At 43.5% G+C, this 21,187-nt stretch overlaps 1 protein-coding gene across 1 annotated transcript in view; it reads left to right on the top strand.

The window, feature by feature from the left end:
* LOC119504577 overlaps positions 1 to 21,187 on the top strand; it is a 108,810-nt gene that overhangs the window by 81,486 nt on the left and 6,137 nt on the right. The window contains exons 73-88 of the mRNA XM_037796821.1: positions 673 to 4,314; positions 5,102 to 5,353; positions 5,651 to 5,806; positions 6,140 to 6,381; positions 6,798 to 8,865; positions 9,781 to 10,115; positions 10,578 to 10,722; positions 11,464 to 11,664; positions 11,874 to 12,133; positions 13,123 to 13,282; positions 17,301 to 17,456; positions 18,324 to 18,464; positions 19,114 to 19,290; positions 19,656 to 19,793; positions 20,676 to 20,861; positions 20,963 to 21,076. Of these exons, the coding sequence (XP_037652749.1) occupies positions 673 to 4,314; positions 5,102 to 5,353; positions 5,651 to 5,806; positions 6,140 to 6,381; positions 6,798 to 8,865; positions 9,781 to 10,115; positions 10,578 to 10,722; positions 11,464 to 11,664; positions 11,874 to 12,133; positions 13,123 to 13,282; positions 17,301 to 17,456; positions 18,324 to 18,464; positions 19,114 to 19,290; positions 19,656 to 19,793; positions 20,676 to 20,861; positions 20,963 to 21,076 (8,373 nt within the window). The remainder of the gene's footprint in view (positions 1 to 672; positions 4,315 to 5,101; positions 5,354 to 5,650; positions 5,807 to 6,139; positions 6,382 to 6,797; positions 8,866 to 9,780; positions 10,116 to 10,577; positions 10,723 to 11,463; positions 11,665 to 11,873; positions 12,134 to 13,122; positions 13,283 to 17,300; positions 17,457 to 18,323; positions 18,465 to 19,113; positions 19,291 to 19,655; positions 19,794 to 20,675; positions 20,862 to 20,962; positions 21,077 to 21,187) is intronic.

The raw sequence follows: 21,187 nt of genomic DNA, 5'->3' as shown, positions 1-21,187 counted from the left end.
CCTGACCGTCAGAAACCATCTTCAACTCCAGAGGTGGTCACAGCAACAACTGAAATTACTGTTGAAAAAGGTGAACTTTCACCAACCAAAAGAAAGACTAAGGGTCTCAAACTTTCCCCAGAACTTGCTACCACTGAGCTGACAAAGACCAAAGAAGAGCCTGAAAGTCAGAAGCCATCTTCAACTCCAGAGATGGTCACAACAACTGAAATTACTGTTGTGGAAAAAGGTGAACTTTCACCAACCAAAAGACAGACTAAGGGTCTGAAACATTCCCCAGAACTTGCTACCACAGAGTTGGCAAAGACCAAAGAAGAGCCTGACAAACAAAAAACATCTTCAACTCCAGAGGTGGTCACAAAAACAACTGAAATTTCTGTTGAAAAGGGAGAACTTTCACCAACCAAAAGAAAGCCTAAGGGTCTCAAACTTTCCCCAGAAATTGCTACCACTGAGCTGACAGAGACCAAGGAAGAGTCTGACAGACAGAAACCATCTTCAACTCCAGGGTTGGCCACAGCAACAACTGAAATTACTGTTGTGGAAAAAGGTGAACTTTCACCAACCCAAAGAAAGTCTAAGGATCTGAAACATTCCTCAGAACTTGCTATCACAAGGCTGAAAAAGACCAAAGAAGAGCCTGACAGTCAGAAGCCATCTTTAACTCCAGAGGTGGTCACAGCAACGACTGAAATTGCTGTTGTGGAAAAAGGTGAACTTTCACCAACCAAAATAAAGTCTAAGGATCTGAAACATTCCCCAGAACTTGCTAGCACTGAGCTGACAAAGACCAAGGAAGAGCCTGACAGTCAGAAGCCATCTTCAACTCCAGAGGTGGTCACAGCAACAACTGAAATTTCTGTTGAAAAGGGTGAACTTTTACAAATCAAAAGACAGCTTAAGGGTCTGAAACTTTCCTCAGAACTTGCTACCACAAGGCTGACAAAGACCAAAGAAGAGCCTGACAGTCAGAAGCCATCTTCAACTCCAGAGTTGGCCACAGTAACAACTGAAATTACTGTTGTGGAAAAAGGTGAACTTTCACCAACCAAAAGAAAATCTAAGGATCTGAAACTTTCTTCAGAAATTGCCACCACAGAGTTGGCAAAGACCAAAGAACAGCCTGACATTCAGAAGCTGTCTCCAACTCCAGAGGTGGCCATAGCACCAACTGAAATTACTATTGAAAAAGGAGAGCTTTCACCAACCAAAAGAACATTAAAGGATCTGAAACATTCCCCAGAACTTGCTAGCACTGAGCTGACAAAGACCAAGGAAGAGCCTGACAGACAGACACCATCTTCAACTCCAGGGTTGGCCACAGCAACAACTGAAATTACTGTTGTGGAAAAAGATGAACTTTCACCAACCAAAAGAAAGTCTAAGAATCTGAAACTTTCCCCAAAACTTGCTAGCACTGAGCTGACAAAGATCAAGGAAGAGCCTGACAGTCAGACGCCATCTTCAACTGCAGAGGTGGTCACAACAACGACTGAAATTACTGTTGTGGAAAAAGGTGAACTTTCACCCACCAAAAGAAAGACTAAGGGTCTCAAACTTTTCCCAGAACTTGCTAGCACTGAGCTGACCAAGACCAAGGGAGAGCCTGACAGACAGAAACCATCTTTAACTCAAGAGGTGGTCACAACAACGACTGAAATTACTGTTGTGGAAGAAGTTGAACTTTCACCAACCAAAACAAAGTCGAAGGATCTGAAACATTCCCCAGACCTTGCTAGCACTGAGCTGACAAAGAACAAGGAAGAGCCTGACAGTCAGAAGCCATCTTCAACTCCCAAGGTGGTCACAGCAACAACTGAAATTGCTCTTGTGGAAAAAGGTGAACTTTCACCAACCAAAAGAAAGAATAAGGATCTGAATCTTTCCTCAGAAATTGCCACCACAGAGTTGGCAAAGACCAAAGAACAGCCTGACATTCAGAAGCCATCATCAACTGCAAAGGTGGCCACAGCACCAACTGAAATTACTTTTGAAAAAGGTGAACTTTCACCATCCAAAATAAAATCTAAGGATCTGAAACATTCCCCAGAACTTGCTAGCACTGAGCTGACAAAGACCAAGGAAGAGCCTGACAGACAGAAACCATCTTCAACTCAAGGGGTGGTCACAACAACAACTGAAATTACTGTTGTGGAAAAAGGTGAACTTTCACCAACCAAAAGAAAGTCTAAGGATCTGAAACTTTTCTCAGAAATTGCCACCACAGAGTTGGCAAAGACCAAGGAAGAGCCTGACCTTCAGAAGCCATTTTCAACTCCAGAGGTGGCCACAGCACCAACTGAAATTACTATTGAAAAAGGAGAACTTTCACCAATCAAAAGACAGACTACGGGTCTGAAACTTTCCTCAGAATTTGCTACCACTGAGCTGACAAAGACCAAGGAAGAGCCTGACAGGCAGAAACCATCTTCAACTGCAGAGGTGGTCATAGCACCAACTGAAATTGCTGTTGTGGAAAAGGGAAGACTTTCACCAACTGAAAGAAAAGGGTTAAAGGGTCCAAAACCTCTTACAGAATATGCTAGCGATAATCAAGAGTCTTCATCCAGTTCCAGGAAGGAAATTAAAACTGCTGTGGTGGCAGAAACTAAGCTTGAACCAGCCTGGAGAGTATTTTCTGTACTTTCAAAGATTGCTCATATGGAACCCGAACAAACTAAGAAACAGTTTAAGAGTGCAGAGATTGCCATGGCTCCAATGACCATACCTATTGTGGAAAGTCTCTCAAAACAGATACAAGCACCAAGGACCATGCACGATCTACCCCAGAGCTTGGATGAACAGTCTGTTAAGATGGAGAAAATCTATATGAGGCCTGAAGTGCTCATTTTACCACCAGGTACACAGGCTACTATAAAAGAACATGAAGTCACATCTGTTACGATATCAAAGACGCCAGGGATTGATAAAGATCAAACACGTAATCAGGGCGAAAAAGTGCCAGAGAGCAGAGACCTGACTTCAACTGATGTTCAGCCAGAAACAACTATAGTCAAGATGACAAGGGTTGAAGTGAAGACCAAGGAAAGACCCAAAGAGGTCAAGGGTCATGACGTGCAAGAAATGCCTGCTAAAGTCTTGCCAAAAGTGGTGCCAGAAAGCAAAGACCTGACCTCAGCTAATGTTCAGCCAGAAACGTCTGCAGTCAAAATGACCAGGGTCGAAGTCAAGACCAAGGAAAGACCGAAAGAGGCCAAGGATCGTGACGTGCAAGAAGTGCATGCTAAAGTGTCAGCAAAAGATGTGCACGATGCACCTCAGAGCCTGGATGAACAGTCTGTTAGGGTGGAGAACATCTACAAAGGGGCTGAAGTGCGCATTTTACAACCAGGTACACAGGCCACTATAAAGGAGCTTGAAATTATATCTGTTACAACAACAAAGGTGCCAAGGATTGATAAAGATCAAACAAGTATTCTGGGCAAAAAAGTGCCAGAAAGCAAAGACCTGACTTCAGCTGATGTTCAGCCAGAGAAGACTGACGTCAAGGTGACCAGGGTCGAAGTGAAGACCAAGGAAACACCCAAAGAGGTCAAGGGTCGTGACGTGCAAGAAGTGCATGATGTACCTCAGAGCATGGATGAAAAGTCTGTTAGGGTGCAGAAAATCCTCAAAGGGGCTGAAGTGCACATTTCACAACCAAGTACACAGGCCACTATAAAGGAGCATGAAATTACATCTGTCACAACAACAAAGGCGCCAAGGATTGATAAAGATCAAACAACTATTCTGGGCAAAAAAGTGCCAGAAAGCAAAGACCTGACTTCAGCTACAGTCAAGATGATCAGGGCTGAAGTAAAGACCAAGGAAAGACCTAAAGAAGCCAAGGATCATGACCTGCAAGAACTGCATGCTAAAGTGTCGACAAAAGACGTGCATGGTGCATCCCAGAGCATTAAAAAGATAGACAGCCGCATGAGTGTGCATGAATACAAAACTGTCACAATAGAAAAGGAACCAAGGATGGAATCAAGTATCCAAATTGAGACAGTTAAAGAAAGTAAGGATGTGACCACCACTAACATTCAGCCTGACAAGTCTTCAGTTAAGAAAACCAAAGTAGAAGTGCGAGAAAGCTTTATCGAATCCTTGTCTGAACCCACTGCGGTTGCTAGCGCTCTAACGGAGAGACACACAACAGATGCAAGGAAAGAGCAGGAGGGGAGGAAGAGGACAGTTCAGGAAAAGGAAAGGGAAAAGATGGTCACGGTACAAATACAGAATATTCCACTGCCAATGGCCACGACCACCACCACTTGTGAAGTGAGGAAGCAGAGATCGGATTTGCAACAGGTAACTGAAATGCATTTATATTTACTATATATATAGTAAAATTACTCTTTGAACTACTCGCATTGAGGCTACTACGTTTAGTTTGTTATAGGAGGGACTGAGTTTTGATTTTTGGCACAGTTTGTAGTTTAGAATTGCTGTATTTCTAGTAAAATTGCAGTAGTATATAATAAACAGAACTAACTCACCACTATGTTGCATGTCCATAATATCTGTGGTGTTTAATACCGCATGTGTCTCAACTGGTTTACTCACCCAAGCCAAATGTTTCCCTGATACAAACACTGTATCAAAGAAATGGACAACCTCTTCTCCTCCCTCTTCAGGAAATATCAGTTTAACAATGCAGAATACCTTTGTAACTACAATAGAAGATAATATTACATAGTCAAAGACAAGTTCAGTAGAGAAAGAGAGAGAGTGTGAGAGAGAAAACAATATCCTGTGAAAAGGAGGGAGTTTTCTTGCTCCAGGCAAGTTTTTTTCATATGCAAATCCTCTATTATGTTCAGTCTCTTGCATATACGTGTTTGGACTTGCCCCAACAGTCTTTAGAGGTGCATTGATGACTGGTTGATGTAGTAATATGAGCTTCCTCTTACATGTTATCACTGCATGGAAGTCAAAGGGAGTAAGGACTGGTACGTTTCCAGAGAGTAATTAAAATGGGATGGACTTGTTTCACAAAGAGAAAGAATGTTTTTTTTCTTAGCTCAACCGAAACGGTAGATGTTTGAAACGTCAGACTTTTTCCTGCATTAATACTGGTGTTTTGTGTCCACAATAGGAGCAGGTGTACAAGGTTGACAAGATATCACCCGCATCACTGCAGGCAGTTCAGAAATCTTCACCTGACGTTATCTGGAGTGAGGTAACCCTGGTGGAAGGATTTCCCTCTCAGGAAAACAAAGCTCAAGCAGAAGGGAGAGTTGTGAAGACTGAGAAACTTGGATCTGCAGAAGGATCCGCCATGAGGAACATCTTCACAGAAATACAGCTACTCTCAGGAGGGACAGGACCCAGCAGTCAACTCACTGAGGTATCATTATTACTGTGTGCCACAATGTCTTTTTTAAAACTGCCACTAGGAGTCACCAAAGTTAGAAATTGTCAAAACCTACATATAAGGGGCTAGATGTAAGAATCAGAAATTGCTTGTTAACAGTGACACCTGGGGCCATTAAGTCAACGACATTCAGCGTCCTGTTGCTCGCGCTACGAAAAATCTGTTTTGAATATTGGTCCTAAATGGGCTAAACAGACTAAAGCAAGATTCCTTTTTTATATTTGATCATGCTTGGACCTCACCAAAATAAATGTGTTTGTGTTTCTTAAGGGTAAACCACTGAAGGATGCTCCAGAGGCTCTGACTACATCCTCCAGTGATCTGGACAACCGTCTAAGCAGGCTGGTGTCTAAAGTCCTGAGCTGCAAGAACTACCCCGCTGAGCTCAACCCGACAGCCATGACCCAGCAGCTGGAGCAGGCTCAGGTGTGATTCAGATTGACAGGGTGCATGACTCACTAAAGAAATAAAAAAGTGATTTATGACAGCAGATTTGTAGAGACTGGTGGAGTTGGACAGCAGATTGGGTAATAATGCCAAAGTACCTCCAGAATTGGGCATCTCTGATGCTTATCTGTACCAGCCTGTTCCAAAGGTGGATGTTAAAAATCAAGTACATATTTGTCAAAATAATTGCGCTGTGGAAATAAACCCCTCATAGCATTTTACTTGTGTTTAGTAATAAACAGATAAACACAACATTTATATTAAAACTACAGGCTTTGAATAATTGCGTTTCCTTTCGCCTGCTGAGTACAGGAGTGCCGAGAGACTGCCCAGACACAGGTGTCCCTGCTGTCCCAGCTGAGAGGGGCTGATGCCGAGAACAAGGATGCTCTGGAGCACGTGGAGGACCGGTGGAGTTCTGCTGTTCAGGATGCAGCTGCTGTCGTCCAGACTAAAGAGGCCCAGCTGCAGATGGTGAATGATTATTGCAGACAGAATGATGCAGCCAAGACCACGCTGGAGAGACTGACCGCAGAACTGGATGCTGTCAGAATGTGAGTTGCCATCTATGGTCTCCTTTTAATTCGTTAACTGAAGGTTGGAGTTTAAGTTACTATACCAGTGGTTCCCAACCTTTTTCATTAGGGGACCCTTTTTCTATCATTGAGCAAACTGACGACCTCTGACTAAGTGATATATTTTATGGATATTTCTTATTATATTCAATGCATAACAATGACAGCACAGAACTGATAAACTGTACAATTTACCCAAATAGTGAATGTAATAACTGAAGGAAGGAATTTATTTTTTGTTATAAAATGTTATTGGTTTTAAAGATATACATTGGAAATTATTAACATCAACAACAACAAAATTACATACTTCAAAACAAACATCAATCAAAAAGAAAACAACGTATTTAAAAAATGATGCTCATGATTTAAAAACTTGACTGTTTTTGTTTCAGGTCCCCAGAGGAGAGCAGCTCCAAGCAAGCAGAGCGACTCTGCTCCTTACAGAGGAGTATCGAGGAGAACAGAACAGTACTTGGGGAGTTGCTCGTGACCCACACCAAGTTATTCCCCCACCTCAGCTGGTTTGAGCGAACAACCGCACAGACTGAGCAAAATAACCTCCAAGGGAAGTGGAGAGGCCTGGAAAGAGCTGTGGAGAGGACCTCGTATCACACAAACGTCCATTCTCACGACACCAGCAACCTTCTGTCGGCGATATCGGGTCTTCAGGAACGTTTGGAGACAACCGGCAAAGACCTTGAAGCCAAGATTCCTTTAGGTACTCAGTGGAACTGCAAGAAGGCGCAGCAGCTGATGGTGGCAAACGCTGAGGTCAAAGCTGCCCAGCAAAAATACCTTTATTTACAGCAGCTGTTAGAGGCGTTACAACTCCGCTCACGGAGGGAGAAGGATACAACAGATATACAACAGGGGCTCCAGAGGGTCAAAGCCCAACTTCACCACACAGAGGAACTTGTGTCCTCTCAAACTCAGAACAGCAGCAACCCCATCATGGAGAAATTGATCGTGGTGATGAGGGATGGCCTCGCCTGGGCGAAGCAGACAGAGAGTGACATCGAAGGCAGGAGGAAGAGGGTGGCTCTCCTCCCTGAGGAGGTGCACCGGCAGCTCAGAGATCTGAAGAAGCTGCAGTCTGAGGTCCTGACCAAACAGGGCCAACTGGAGTCACTGGTGGAGGACGTGACGGAGCTCCTGCCTCAGCTGGACCAGGCTGAGGAGGTGCCCGTGGTGCGTTCCTCTCTGGAATCCCTTGAAGAACTGTCGAAGTCGACTACTGAGAAGCTAGCTAAGGCTGTGAGAGAGATAGAGTCAGGACTGCAGACCAGAGAAAAGCTGTCGGAGCAGATCGCTGACTTAGACTCCTTGGTTTTGGCTCATCTGCACAGAGAGGCCTCCAGGAGTCCAGACACTGAGCTCAAGAGCCCGAGTGAACTTGATCGTAGAGCTCGTCAGATCCAAGACACCCTGGCTGAGGCTGAGAAGCAGGCCGCCGTCTGTGAAGCTCTTTTAATGAAGAGTAAAGACATTGCCTCTGAACTCAGCATCACAGAGAACTGTCAGCTGTTTGACAAGCTCACCGACCTCCAGGAGGACATCAGAGCCATCGGCAGCTATGAGAAGGCCAACAAAAAGGAGCTGGACGAACTCACCCAGACTGCAGATTCGAGCAAGAAAAACCTGGTCGCCGTTGAAACGAGCCTGAGGCAGATGTCAGGGGATCTGAGCAGACACAGGTTCCCCATCACAAGCGAGACCCTGCAAGCTTTGGAGCCTTTCAAGCACATGCTTTTGGAGCACAAGTCCCAGGTTGATCTTCTGCAGCCGTGGATTCCCCAGGAAAAGACGAGGGAACTGCACTCGGTCATTTCTGAACTTCTCGGCAAAATGGCCACCCTGGAAATGAACGCCAGAGGTCACGAGAAGTACCTGAACCAGAGGCAGTGTGTGGAGGACCTCAGGGACAACGTTCAGGAGCAGGTCCATCAGACCAAAGACGACAGCAGGGCGCTGGAGGACAAGTACAAAATCTGCCAGACGCTCCTCGCACAGCTTCCTCTAATAAAGCACATGTGTGAGGAGGCTGGCTCCAAACTCCAGATGATCTCCGCTGATCTTTACCCCTCGCAGCTGAGCACAGAGCGACAGAGGCTGAAACAGAACGAGGAGAGCCTCCACACCTTGGAGATGGTTCTCTACAACAACCTCAGCATCATCGAGTGGAACCTGCTGAAGGACCTGGACCTCGACTCAGAAAAGGCAACCACGCAGGCCTTCCTTGAGAAGTCCTGGCAGGAGCTTGAGATACTCCCCATGTTGGATCCAAATGAAACCGTAATTGACGACGAATACCAGAGAACCCTGTCTTTGAAAAAGGCCGTAGAGTCAAGAATGAGAGCACTGGGGGTTCTGGAGCAGAAGAAGGGAAACAGACCAGGAAGTGGATCCCAGGATCTGATGGACTTGAAGAATTCCGTCCTCAGTGATTGTGACTCACAAATGGCAAGTAGCATTATTCTTGTTTGTTTTTTATCAGTGTTTTTTGTGATTTTCAAATGTTTTTATGGGTTTGACAATGACTTTTCAATAAGTTTAGACAATCATATCATTCTGTGTCTGAGATATTACATTATTTTAAGTAGGGATGCACCGATACCGATACCCTTTTTCAGACCGAGTACAAATACAAGTACTTACATTTGGGTACTTGCCGATACCGAGTACCGATACGAGTACTTCTCTGTGCCAAAAGACCTTCGTTAACAGCCAGCTGGAGGGTGTGAGCGAAACACGGCAGGCTGGGGAGTCCCGCATATGAGGCGGTGCGCCGCGACTGGCTCTAGGTCGGCTTGGAAAGGCTCGGGGCAAAGGTGGCTCGCGGCCGCAGCTTTACAGCGTTCCCCGCCCGGACCTCGCCGCACCGTGGACAAAGGGCTCGCTGCGCCCTCTCTCCCCGCTGGGGAGGGATGGGGCCCCTGGGGCGGACTGTCCTCAGTGCGCCCCAACCGCGTTGTGTCCTTTGGGCGGGGCTCGGCCCACGTAAAAGGCGCCAGAGGTCTGCTGCGATGTCGGCAACCCACCCGACCCGTCTTGAAACACAGACCAAGGAGTCTAACGCGAGTCAGAGAGTGCAAGCAAAACCCCGTGGCGCAATGAAAGTGAGGGCCAGCACGCGCCGGATGAGGTGGGATCCCGGTCCAGCGGGGTCCGGCGCACCACAGTAAAGTGATATCGGTGCCGTTGTATCGGAGCCGTTTTGCGAGTACGAGTACATGAGCGCAGTATCAGACCTGATACTGGTATCGGTGCATCCCTTATTTTAAGACATCTACAAAATGGACTGAAAGCCAGAACTGAAATGCTATAGCACTAATGTGATTAGATGTAGTTAAGACGTTGTGTTTATTATATTTTTAGGAAGACATCTCGCAGGTCAAGGAGTCTCTGAGAAGCTACACATGTGCCGTTACACAAGCATCACGATTCCTGAGGGACATCGAGGCGTCTCTGCTGCCGCCGCAGGGCTCCGCTGGACTCTGCTCCGACAGCCTGGAGGAGACCCGGCAGGCTCTGGCCTCGCTGGAGCAGCAGTTCCAGACCCACATGGAGCAGCTCCAGAGCCGGGCCGCCCTGCACCCTTACCTGTCCCGCAAGAAGGTGGAGCAGCTCCAGGAGAGCGTTCTGAGCCAGCTCCTGGTGAGGATGTCCACCCTCCAGGCGACGGGCAACATGCGACTGGAGCGTCTCCGCAGGTAAATGGGCTTCTCAGTTTCTCTCATAAAAGTCTGAAAGATGCCAGTGTGTGTCTGCAAAGAGAAAGCAAACTTACTAAGCTGCTAATTGCTTTGGTAGCAGCACAGACAACCCACCCCATGGTCATTATTTTTTGGTAAAATAATATATATATTACGCAGATCCAAGATCAGAAGTCTATATGACAGTCTTACACAAGCATATCACATTCATTTTGCATTATTCAAAGAAAGATAGAACTTTACAAAATGCTTTAATATATAGTTTTCAAGAGTAAAAACAGTGGGAAACATTCAACAAACTGGTCCACAAAAGACACATTACCTGGAAGAGACTGCAAAACCTATAATAGACATTACACTACACAGTCATTCTCTGCATTCAGATTTCTTTGTGCATGTGAGTCCAAGCAATATCTTCTTTTTATTAGACATTAACAGATCAATAATTCTGTCTTTCAGTTGTGCAGAACATCACAGGAAATACACCGAGTGCAGAGATGAGATCCTCCAGAGTGTGAAGAGCGCAGAGAGCAGCCTCTCACAGTTCATCTGTCAAAAGGTCACCTGTCTCGCTGACTGCACCGACCAGCAAACCAAGCTCAGAGTACGTATGAGACCGGGGACCCCTGTTTATTACCAATATGTTATGTTTCCAAGTAAAAGTTATGTCAGAAAAAATTAACAGCTTTTTGTCTTTGAGGTGTTCTGCTTGCAACTGTTGATTTCTTTCTCTTTTATAAGATTTTAACCTCATAGTTAGATTGATCACTGTTGCGCCTTAAAAAAATAATAATTACAAAGCCAGAGGAGGGAAAGTTAAAAGAGATTAAAGTGGTAAATTTACAAAAAAAAACCAAAATCAGTATGTTGTTTTCTTCTCGGTAGACCCAGTTCATGGTAATGTCTCTTCAAAGTCTGGATGCTGATGATAATCTGGTGATTCTGGGCTAAAATCACGAGTAGTTCCTTCTTGCTAAATCTGATTGCACAGTATAATTTGATGAGGTCATCAACTGCAGGCATAATACACGGCAAGCGGCGGCGTCTGTGGTGTGATGAGGTTGACTCAACCATGCAAAGTGAAGCGATGTAGTTTCTTGACAAAAAAAAACACAATTTTATCCGAATTTTATTGTCGTAAAATTGTGAGTTTTTTCTCACAATTGTATGAATTTATAATCTCAGAGAATATCCAAGTATTTTTCTCGTAAATTTACGACTTTAATCATGTAAATTCTGAGTTTATTCTCAGAATATTACCCCTTCTCCCTCTGCAACAATGGGCCTAATAACGCCATTGTACTTACCACTTAACATTCACTTATTAAAAAACGTTGTTGTGCAGGTTCTGTCTGATGAGGTGGAGTCCCTGCAGAGGCGTCTGGAGGAGCTGAAGGAGTGGTGCCCAGAGCAGAGCTGTCGTGGAGGCAGGGAGGCCTCCGTCGCTGCTGTCTGGAAACGCGTATCAAGTCTACGCCGCTGCACACAAGAGCTCACAACTCGTAGTAAACAGAGGATCGCAAAATGGAACGAAATCACCAACAGTGTGAGTAAAAGTACAGCGAAAATATCTACGACTGATTTTAATGAATATTCAGTAAGAGCAGTTTAAAGAAGAAATTGCTTGAACTCTAGATTAAACATCTAACTTCTTAGCAGTGCCTTTTCAAGTCCCTAGTTAAATCAAACTAAAATGCCACATGCTCATTTTACTATGAAGTATTATTAAGACAGTGCTCCGTCCCCTCCTCTCAGTTGGAGAAGGCCTCCGCTCTCCTGGAGCAGGTGGAGGCGGAGCTTCCTGATGGCTCCCGGGCGAAGGCCTCCAGCGAGGACCTTCAGGACCTGCTGCAGTCCTGGGAACAGTACCAGGACAGACTGGACTGTGAACATCGAGCCCTGTCCGCACTGGAGCTGCGTACTGCCAGGCTGCTGGGTGTCCCCGCCCACCTGGAGCAGGCTCCACCCACTCCGCTCTGTCAGCAGCTGCAGGCGATGCAGGGGCGATACGGCAGGTAAGATCGAGTTTAACTTTATGATTGCAAGTAGATTTCACGTATGAGGAATTTGCTTTGGTGTATTGGTGCATAACAAACATATCAAAGTAAACACAGTAAGAGAAAATTAAATAAAACAAATAAATGTAAGTACAAAAATCAAGAAACAAAAATATAGAATAGAAGAAAATTACAGTATAAACAGAAATACTATAAAATAAAAAATATGTACAATATAGAAGAGAATTACAATGAAAATATGGAAAAATACTATACAAAATATGCAATATATCTGAATTAAAAGGAAAGTTGTATAGAAGAGATTACAATAAAAATATTTAAGAAATACTATAAAATATGTGCAGTATATCTAAATTAAAAGGAAAGCTGTATAGAAAAGAATTACATTAAAAGTATGAAAAATACTATAAAATATGTACAATATATCTGAATTAAAAGGAAAGCTGTATAGAAGAGAATTGCAATGAAAATTTGAAAAAAAATACTATAAAATATGTGCAATATCTGAATTAAAAGGAAAACTGTATAAAAGAGAATTCCTTCAAAAATACGAAAAAATACTATAAAATATGTGAAATATATCTGAGACAGAAGAGATGTGTAGTTTTTAGAAGTGGTAGTTTTGTGCAGGAATGTGCAACATTTTCCAAGGAAAGTGCAAAGGTTCACAGTATGAAGTTTACAAAATTCATAATGATTTCAGATTATTTTTATTTCCAAGGCAAAACAAAAGAACTCAATTACCCATAAGCCCTGTTATGGCTGAATAAGCAATCAGGGGAAAGTGGGTCGGCCACAGACTGCAGTGCCTCTGAGGTTGTGCTGTTATTTAAACTGACAGTCCTTTAACTGCCATGAGGCTCTGTGCTTTAAATGTAATGGTGGATTTTATTCTCAATGCAAACTCTCACCTTCATGGATTTAAGGTAAGAGGCTGTGAAGTTGTTAAATCCTTGTTGGACGTATGTGTGTGTGTGTTTTGACAGTGTGAAGCAGAGGAGCAAGGAGGGTCTGAAGGCAGCCAGGACGGAGCTGGAGGAGAGGGAACAGGTTCGGGAGGAGCTGCAGGGCGTCCGGGTTTGGCTGGAGGCTGCAGACGGTCTGCTGGAGGAGATGGAGCAGAGCAGCAGCACACAGGAGCTTCAGGTGGGACTCTCTTTCTAAACTAGTGGTCATCAGGGTTACACAACTAAACTACGGTTTGTTTTCTTTGGTCAGAATCCTAAAGAAAAAGTTTCACAGTTACACTACCGCACACCAGAAGTGCATTTATTTAGATTTCGTTGGTTGAACACAGTATTTTGTACTTAAACAACTCAATTCTGCCAACAACATCACTGTTGTTGTTCTCTTGTATGCTTCACCACTAACTAATACCAGCACTTTGCAACAGGATGTTCATCTTCCATCTTTTCCATATGAATCCCTTTGTTCTGATGAAGCTGTATGCGACCCAAACAAATGTCACACGGTCTCAGAAGTAGCTTGCTAGTACCATTAGTTTAAAATGAATGTGATTGGGGGTATGGAAACAATTTCTCCATCTACGTAGACTCATCTAACAGTATTCTGATGGATTAATGCAAAGATAGGGGCACAATCATAAAATTATAGAATGTAGAATATAAATTATTTTGGTCTCTAATAGCAGATATATACAACGCTATATTAAGGCCAAAAAAAGCAAAGCGATTTTATTTTTGTAAATTTGTGACTTTATAATGTCAGAGAATATTACATTTTTTATCTCGTAATCTCTACAATGGCCCCAATACAGTGTCATACAGATATGTATGCTGTAGCAGAAAAAAACATTCAGTTTGATTTCAGTTGAACTTGAAACATTTCTCAGTAAGCAAGCCGCCCCCCCCTCAGGGCCCTCTGAAGGACCTCTGGGTGTCTCCAGATCTCATCTTCATCTGAACAACACATCACAGTGTACTCAGAGTTGTCAGAGAGTGTGTCTCTCCCTCCGGCCAGTGGAGTGTAAATAACGAGCGTCTAATGAGAGACGACAGTTTCATCGTCTGAACTGAAAACACAATGATGCGTTTGTATTCACTCTAACCAACATTATAGCTCTTTGCTGTTTTTTTATAAACAGCTCATGAAACACACATTCAGCGAGAAATGTCCATCACCACTGAAAATGATGCATTATAAACATTATGACAGTTTGATTAATATTACATACAGTGGGTAGTGTCAGTCTGATTCTCATGTGCTCAGCTGGGAGCTGGCTTACAAGTACTGGTAGTAAACGACAAGGTTTTGGTCTCAATAGATGCTGAGAGAAAGAGGCGGTTGACTGTGTGGTGCAACTGTGTCCAGTAAATATGAAACGTCTGAATCTAACCGTCGGCTTGGCCTCCGGCCCGGACGCTGTTTGGTGTTCACGTCTATGAACCCACCAACCCGCAGAATCACTCTGCCCTTTGTCCCGAAACCTGAGCAGAGGCCAACATCTCCCCATCCACACACACACACACACATCTCCCTTCCCCTTGCAGAGGGTCTGTGTTGATGAAAGACCCTCCCATCCCTCCCACTACCCTCACCCCTCCTCTTGTACCAGACACCTTTTGTTCAGTGTTGTAAGTGGATCTTCCAGGTGGCCTTTGTAGCCAAGTCATCCCATGGACACAAACACACGTTTCTGCTGTACTTGTGAGGGCACTCATGGACATAATACATTCTCTAGGTAGGACCTAACCTCAATGTAAACCTGATTGTAAACAAAGTTTAAACCTTCAAATAGCAATTTCAAGAAGTGAGGACCCAAAAATGTCCTCATAGTAGTAGTATTAACCAACACATTCGAGGAGGCTTTGGTTGAATGCAGGTAAACAGTCGGTGTGGAGAGCAAAACAGGCGGAACGCATCAGCCGAAATGCAATCTGGGAACCCACCTGCTATCATAGGACGATGATTTAGCTTTTTATTAGTTTGTAATTAGCTTGTAAACTGGCTACTTGTAAAACAATCCGGTCGTACACGTCGTCTCTGACCTCAAACTCCAGTCTCGCATCTCAAGTTGCTACTCAGACTGTCAACAGTGAGCAGCACAAGGAGAAGAAAGTCTTGGCCCAGATATCCGCTGGCTACACCAGAACCACAGAAATACAGCCACTTGCCCCCAGAGGCTTGTCCGTCGTCAGACCGATAGCCGATAGGTTCAGAGATTGAGACTTTCTTAAAGCATAACCACTTTAAATTAAAAATGTACAGACTTTATCTAAACGTCCTCACTTTCATAACACTAGTGCCGTGGCCGTTCGGAGAACCGCTCATCGCTCATTGACTCCAGGGAAGTGAAGAAGAGTTTAATTGTAATGTTGGTATATCCAGCATCCAGCAGCCAAAGTGAACTGCAGTCAATGAGCCGCGGTCTCAGTCCGCAGAGCCCTGAAGCTCCGCCCCCGCTGCCGCACAGACCGCTATCGCTTGCTATGCCTCCATGCCGGCAAAAGCTGTGGTCGGAGGCGTTATGTTTTTGGGTTGTCTGCACATCCATCCCATTCTCGTGAACGCGATATCCCAGGAACGCCTGGAGAGAATTTCTTCAAATTTGGCACGTCAAACGTCCACTTGGATTCAAGGATGAACTGATAAGATTTTGGTGATCAAAGATCACGGTGACCTCACAAAACAGGTTTTTGTCCATAACTCAAGAATTCATATGTTAATTATGACAACTTAACACAAATATCTAACAGGATAAAATCATGAAGTGATGACATTTTGGACAGACGTGGATGTAAACTGCAATTTGAGTGGCTGGCGTAAGCATACAAACATGAGACGGTAATTCTAGTTTATTTAAAGTTTATTAATATTGTCCAAATTGCGTCCTTGGGTCCCCAGTAATACACCCACCAAGTGTGAAGTAGATCAGATGGATGACACACAGACAGACAGAGATTCAATGCTTTACAGTTCGATGTATAAACTTTCCTAAAACGTCCCAACTTCTCCATTTCTTAAAACGCAAATTGGTCCTCACAAAGATAGACATACAAGAACAAACACACCCACTCTCTCATGCAAAAAAAACCCCGTCTCCCCGTACCCTCTCTTCCTCCCATCCTTTGTATCACACACACACACACACACACACACACACACACACAAACATGCTCAGTTTCCCGTAGTGATAACAAGATGCACCTCCCTCTTCAGCAGAGCATCGGACGTATTCAGACCCAGGTAGTCTCCTCCGTATTATCTCACACATTTGAACACATTTACTTATTCAATATTATTGTAAAGTAGAATCTTATTGAATTGAAACAGTTCACTTTAACTATTATAGAAGTGAAGGACTTTTGAAGAGGTAGTTTCTGTTTGATGAAAGCATCACAGGAGAGAGAGAGCTGACTGCTAAACAAAGCACTGAGATCTTACAAGTTGTTTGTTTGGTGAGAGATGTAGATGAGATCAATGTCGGTGTCCTTTTGTTCCAAAATACTGCAGGATTTCCACTATTTGACTGAGAAACATACATATAAATTACACCCTTCTTGACAAAAGTGTTGCTGATGTTGATGGTTGTAGGAAAGTGAGGGATCACTGACTGTTAACAAGTGTAGTGTTTTTTTGAAGGAGGATTTTTTTCCAGTGTTGGCCCTCACAGAGCTGATTTGTTGCACGTTTGTGGTGCAAAATGTCACAAAGAAAATCAGTAAATATTAGGGCTAAATCAACATTTGAATGCTGCACAGTTGCTGATAAAGATCAGGCTGCACTAATATTATTAGTGGCTGCGTAGGATTGTTTGTGTTGAGTGTTGTAAAATGCAAAAGTCAAAATCTATTGGAAGAAAGGTAGATGTAATCATTTCTAAAGTTCAAAACATGTTTTTGTTTAACGAAATATTCTGCTTCAATCCATATTTGTTGCCATTCAAACACGTCATTTAATCCGATGAATGACTTTGTTCAAATTGAGAATTTTTTTTTTAGGGTTTGAAAACTTTTGAAAAAGATGATATTCGGTACAGCACTAGTAAATAATGTGATTTTTTTATTATTATTGTTGCAGAACACGAAACTTTATCAGACTTTCAGTTTCCTCTTTCCAACATGTATTTCATCATCCTCCCTTTCTCGTGTGGTTTTTCTGCATCCTGTTTATTTATCCTGTCAATTCTTCTCTCTGGTTTTAGGAGGTTCACAGCCAGCTGTGTACCCAGAAGGCTTTGCTCCAGCGCATCATGGAGAGCCTGAAGATGAAGTACTCCGACATGTACACGCTGGTCCCGGTGGAGATCGAAGGCCAGATGCAGGAGGTCACACAGTCGCTGCAGCACGTAGAAGCAAAGGTACACAAAACATGTTGATTTTAACGTAGCTGACGTAAAGCTCAAGCATTAATTGGCCTTTAAGGGGAATTTAGTTTTGAACACAAAGAATCACAGAAAACAAAATATGGTAGTGGTTGGTTGGATATACAGGGAACATTGGAATTTCTGCAAAATGCTATTGTTATTATTATTATTATACTTTGGTAGCTCGAACCATTTATCTAATGGGATCACATCTGTATATGTCTCAGAAATGAATGGGAAAGAAAATAATAATTACTATGGGAACAGCCTGGCGCAGAAAATCCTGATAAATTCAACTTGAAGTTAAAGATAATTACATGCAGACGTTGTTCGTAATGCTGGACACACAATAAACTAACCATTAACAGACTTGCATTTTTTAAATCATTTTTAATCAAAGCTTTTTATTGTTTCCTTGAGAAAAATGACTACAGCAACCTAAAACTTAACAAATAATAAAATAATATGTACAGATAACTGTAAATTGAAAAACAAAGTATTCAAAAACAAGGGAGCAGAAAAAATTCTAATAATAATAATAATAATAATAATAATAATAATAATAATAATAACAATAATAATATTTTTTTTTAAAATGTAATTAAAATTAGAAATTAAAAATATAAATAATAATAAATAAATAATAATAATTAATTAATTAAATAAATTCATACACCAGATTCCCATTACCTACTGACATAAACTCTTGCATTTTTAATAGTGAAGACAGGAAAGAAAACGATTGATGATCAAGTGTTTGGGCCAATAACAAATCCCAGACTTCTATAGACCTGGCTTAAGAATAAAAATGTGTTTCCGACTGTAATTGTTTGTGACGTTTGTACTTGATTTATCCGTCAGGTGGGAGAGGCGGTGGAGAAGAGCGGTCCCGTCCACAGGCTGGGGGCAAAGCTGTCTGAGATCCAGGCTGGCCTGATGTCTGTTAAGAAGAGACTTGAACAGAAAAGTCCCAATGTGACGCAAGCAAAGATCACTCAGAAGGTGGGTAGTGACCTGGCTGGATTGTTACCAGTCTGAAACTCTTCTTATACTGTAGATACTAGAATAAATAAAGAATAAAACAACTAATATTATCCCATCTCAGTCGTCAAAAGCTTGTAGCTGGATAGCAAACGTCTCTCCAAGCTGCAAAGCAAATGTTTCTTTGAGGGAAGTTATTTCTGCCTCTCTGAGTCATCAGGAAGGCCATGAAAAGAGTTTAACTTCGTCCTGATATTTTTAAGAAGCCAATAGAGATCTCAGTGTGTTTTGTAGTGTATTTTGGGGCTTTGTCAAGAACAAATAGGAACTTCAAATAAGGAACATTGTTTTCAGCACAGAGTGCACCTCACATTCTTAGGCTGTTAGTCATTCATACTGCCATGGATACCGTAATCCTCCTCTCCCAATGCAGACTGCTTGTGTCTAAGGGCGCCTTTGTAAGCCGTCATTTAGTCCGTTTTAATCAAACTCTGGTGCGGTTCATTTGGACAGTTGTGAAGGCAGTAATCGTACTCTCTAGGACAAAAACAACAGGTCCGAAATTGCTTGTGAGAGGTGTTCTCGGACCTGCCTGTGCTGGTATTTGTTGAGATGGACACAGTACACAGCACACATAAATCTTTACTTATGACTGTGTGTCTGTGCTCAGCGTGCGTGGGACGAGCTGGACGTGTGGCACTCGTGTGTGGCGTCGCTGGAGGGGGACATGCTGGACTTGGACAAGCCGGAGGAGGTGATGATCCTCACCGAGAGACTTGTGGAGGTCCAGCAGCTCCACTCTCACCTGGCCAAACAGGCGGAGCAGAGGACCACCCTCCTCAGCAAGGTCAGAAGGACTTCATATTTCCCCTCAGTCCTCTTTTTCACATCCGGAACTCTCCGTGTTTAAAGTTATCTGTCATAATTACAAGCTGTCGTGTCTCCAGATTTGTTTGGTGTCAAACAACAAATGTGTGTGATGACAAGAACTGTTAATTCATGTTTATACTGGCAAACACCTGATGTTATGTCTCATCATATTTGCCCATCAACACTTGTTAGCAGACCATTTACCAGCATCATCAGGAGAACTGAACTCCCAAGTTATTGAGTGGAAGTGGTTGTTGGTAGCTATGCTACAGTGTTCAAACACAGTTGGTTTGGTTCCTAGATAAAGGTTTTAAACTAAGTATTGTTTGTGTTTGTGGTCAGGTGCACACGTGGCTTCAGGAGCATCAGGAGATGATCAGCAGCTCTAAAAGCTGGATGGTGGAGGCCAAGTCATGGATCGCTTCCCCCTGCACCTACACCACGGCTAAATGTCTGAGCAGCCATGTTCACACTCTGCAGGTTGGTACACTGAACTGTGGTCTTACCCTTCTACACTACTCTTTCTTTACTATTATATGCTATTCAATTGTTAAATAAAATCTGTTTTAATCTTTTAAAAATGTGCATTTGGTTGAAACAAATCAAATACATCTTGATCATAGACTGTATATCAGAAGTGGACGTAGTCACCGTGACGTCACCCGTTGGTTTTTCGGACTCCCGCTTTGAACCACACCGTGGTATAGACTTGTCAATCACAAGGTAGCCACGTCCCTAATTAAGCATAACTTAAAAGGTGCTAAATGCGAAATTGAGAGCATTTCTATTGCCTCTGCCTGGCTCCCAACATGGCGACAGCTGAGCCAGAGGCTCGCAACCAACAGTGCTAACAGCGCTAAATGTTGAAACAATGGCAATACTGCTGACCAAGTTAACAGTATTTACCTGGAGGGGAACCAGAGGGTGGTTGCAACACTTCCACAAAGGCGCCATCGGTTCGGAACGGCGGTTATCAGCTGTAAACTGCCGTATGAGAAGTGCAGAACGGCGGGTGTGAGCTAGCCAGTGGGGCACGCTCACGTGCACTAAAGGGCACTAAAAGCACGCATGGCCGGCCCGGCTACGTCAACAAAGCATGGAGAAACTCAGATTATAACACACACAGAGGGAGAGAGACTTCATTCTCTGCTCAGGTAGACATTTCTCCTCTATATCTTTACATAGACAATAGTTGTATGCTGCTATATTAATGCTCGCTTTTGGAGCCTCAAGTGGCCGTTTGAGGAACTGCATTTCCATGTTGGCTTCATTTCTCAGCCCCCGAGGTTGCCGCTTGTTCGTGATGGATCCTTACTAAATATCAACACGTTCGTCAACATAAATTCCTGTCTTGTGTTGCAGATGGTGTTGGACGACTCGGCTCAGATACGAACCACTCTGCAGGGATTCAGTTCAGTCCTGAAGGAAATGTCACAGGTCTGTGACGTCACGACTCTCCAGGAACAGCTGGTGGAAGCCGACCACCAAGTGGCCGACGTTCAAGAGAGCTTCACTGCTCCGCTGTCTCAGCTGAATCACGCTGCTGACGTGAGTCTGATGAGCTTATCTCTCTTTACCGGGCCCCACTGCTCATGTACTTACCTGTGTTGTAAATGGTCAAATAAATGGATTGATGTCTTGCTGTCTAGGAGGTGGAAGCCATCGAGATTGAAGTCCGGCGGATGGAGAACGACGTGGCTGACATCAAGGCCTTATTATTGTCTCCAGAGACTGTCGCCAGCCCCAGAGAAGAAAGCTTCAAGGTGAGACGTGGAGAGGGAAACATCATTTTCATCAGAGGTTTTCATTTGATATCAATACGGTGTGATTGTCTGTATCAGAAAAGAATAAGTCTGTGCATGCTTTTATGGCTC

Source organism: Sebastes umbrosus, chromosome 16, assembly GCF_015220745.1.
Source record: "Sebastes umbrosus isolate fSebUmb1 chromosome 16, fSebUmb1.pri, whole genome shotgun sequence".
NCBI lineage: Eukaryota > Metazoa > Chordata > Actinopteri > Perciformes > Sebastidae > Sebastes > Sebastes umbrosus.
The sequence above is the reverse complement of the archived record's forward strand: the minus strand, read 5'-3'. Positions and strand labels throughout refer to the sequence as shown.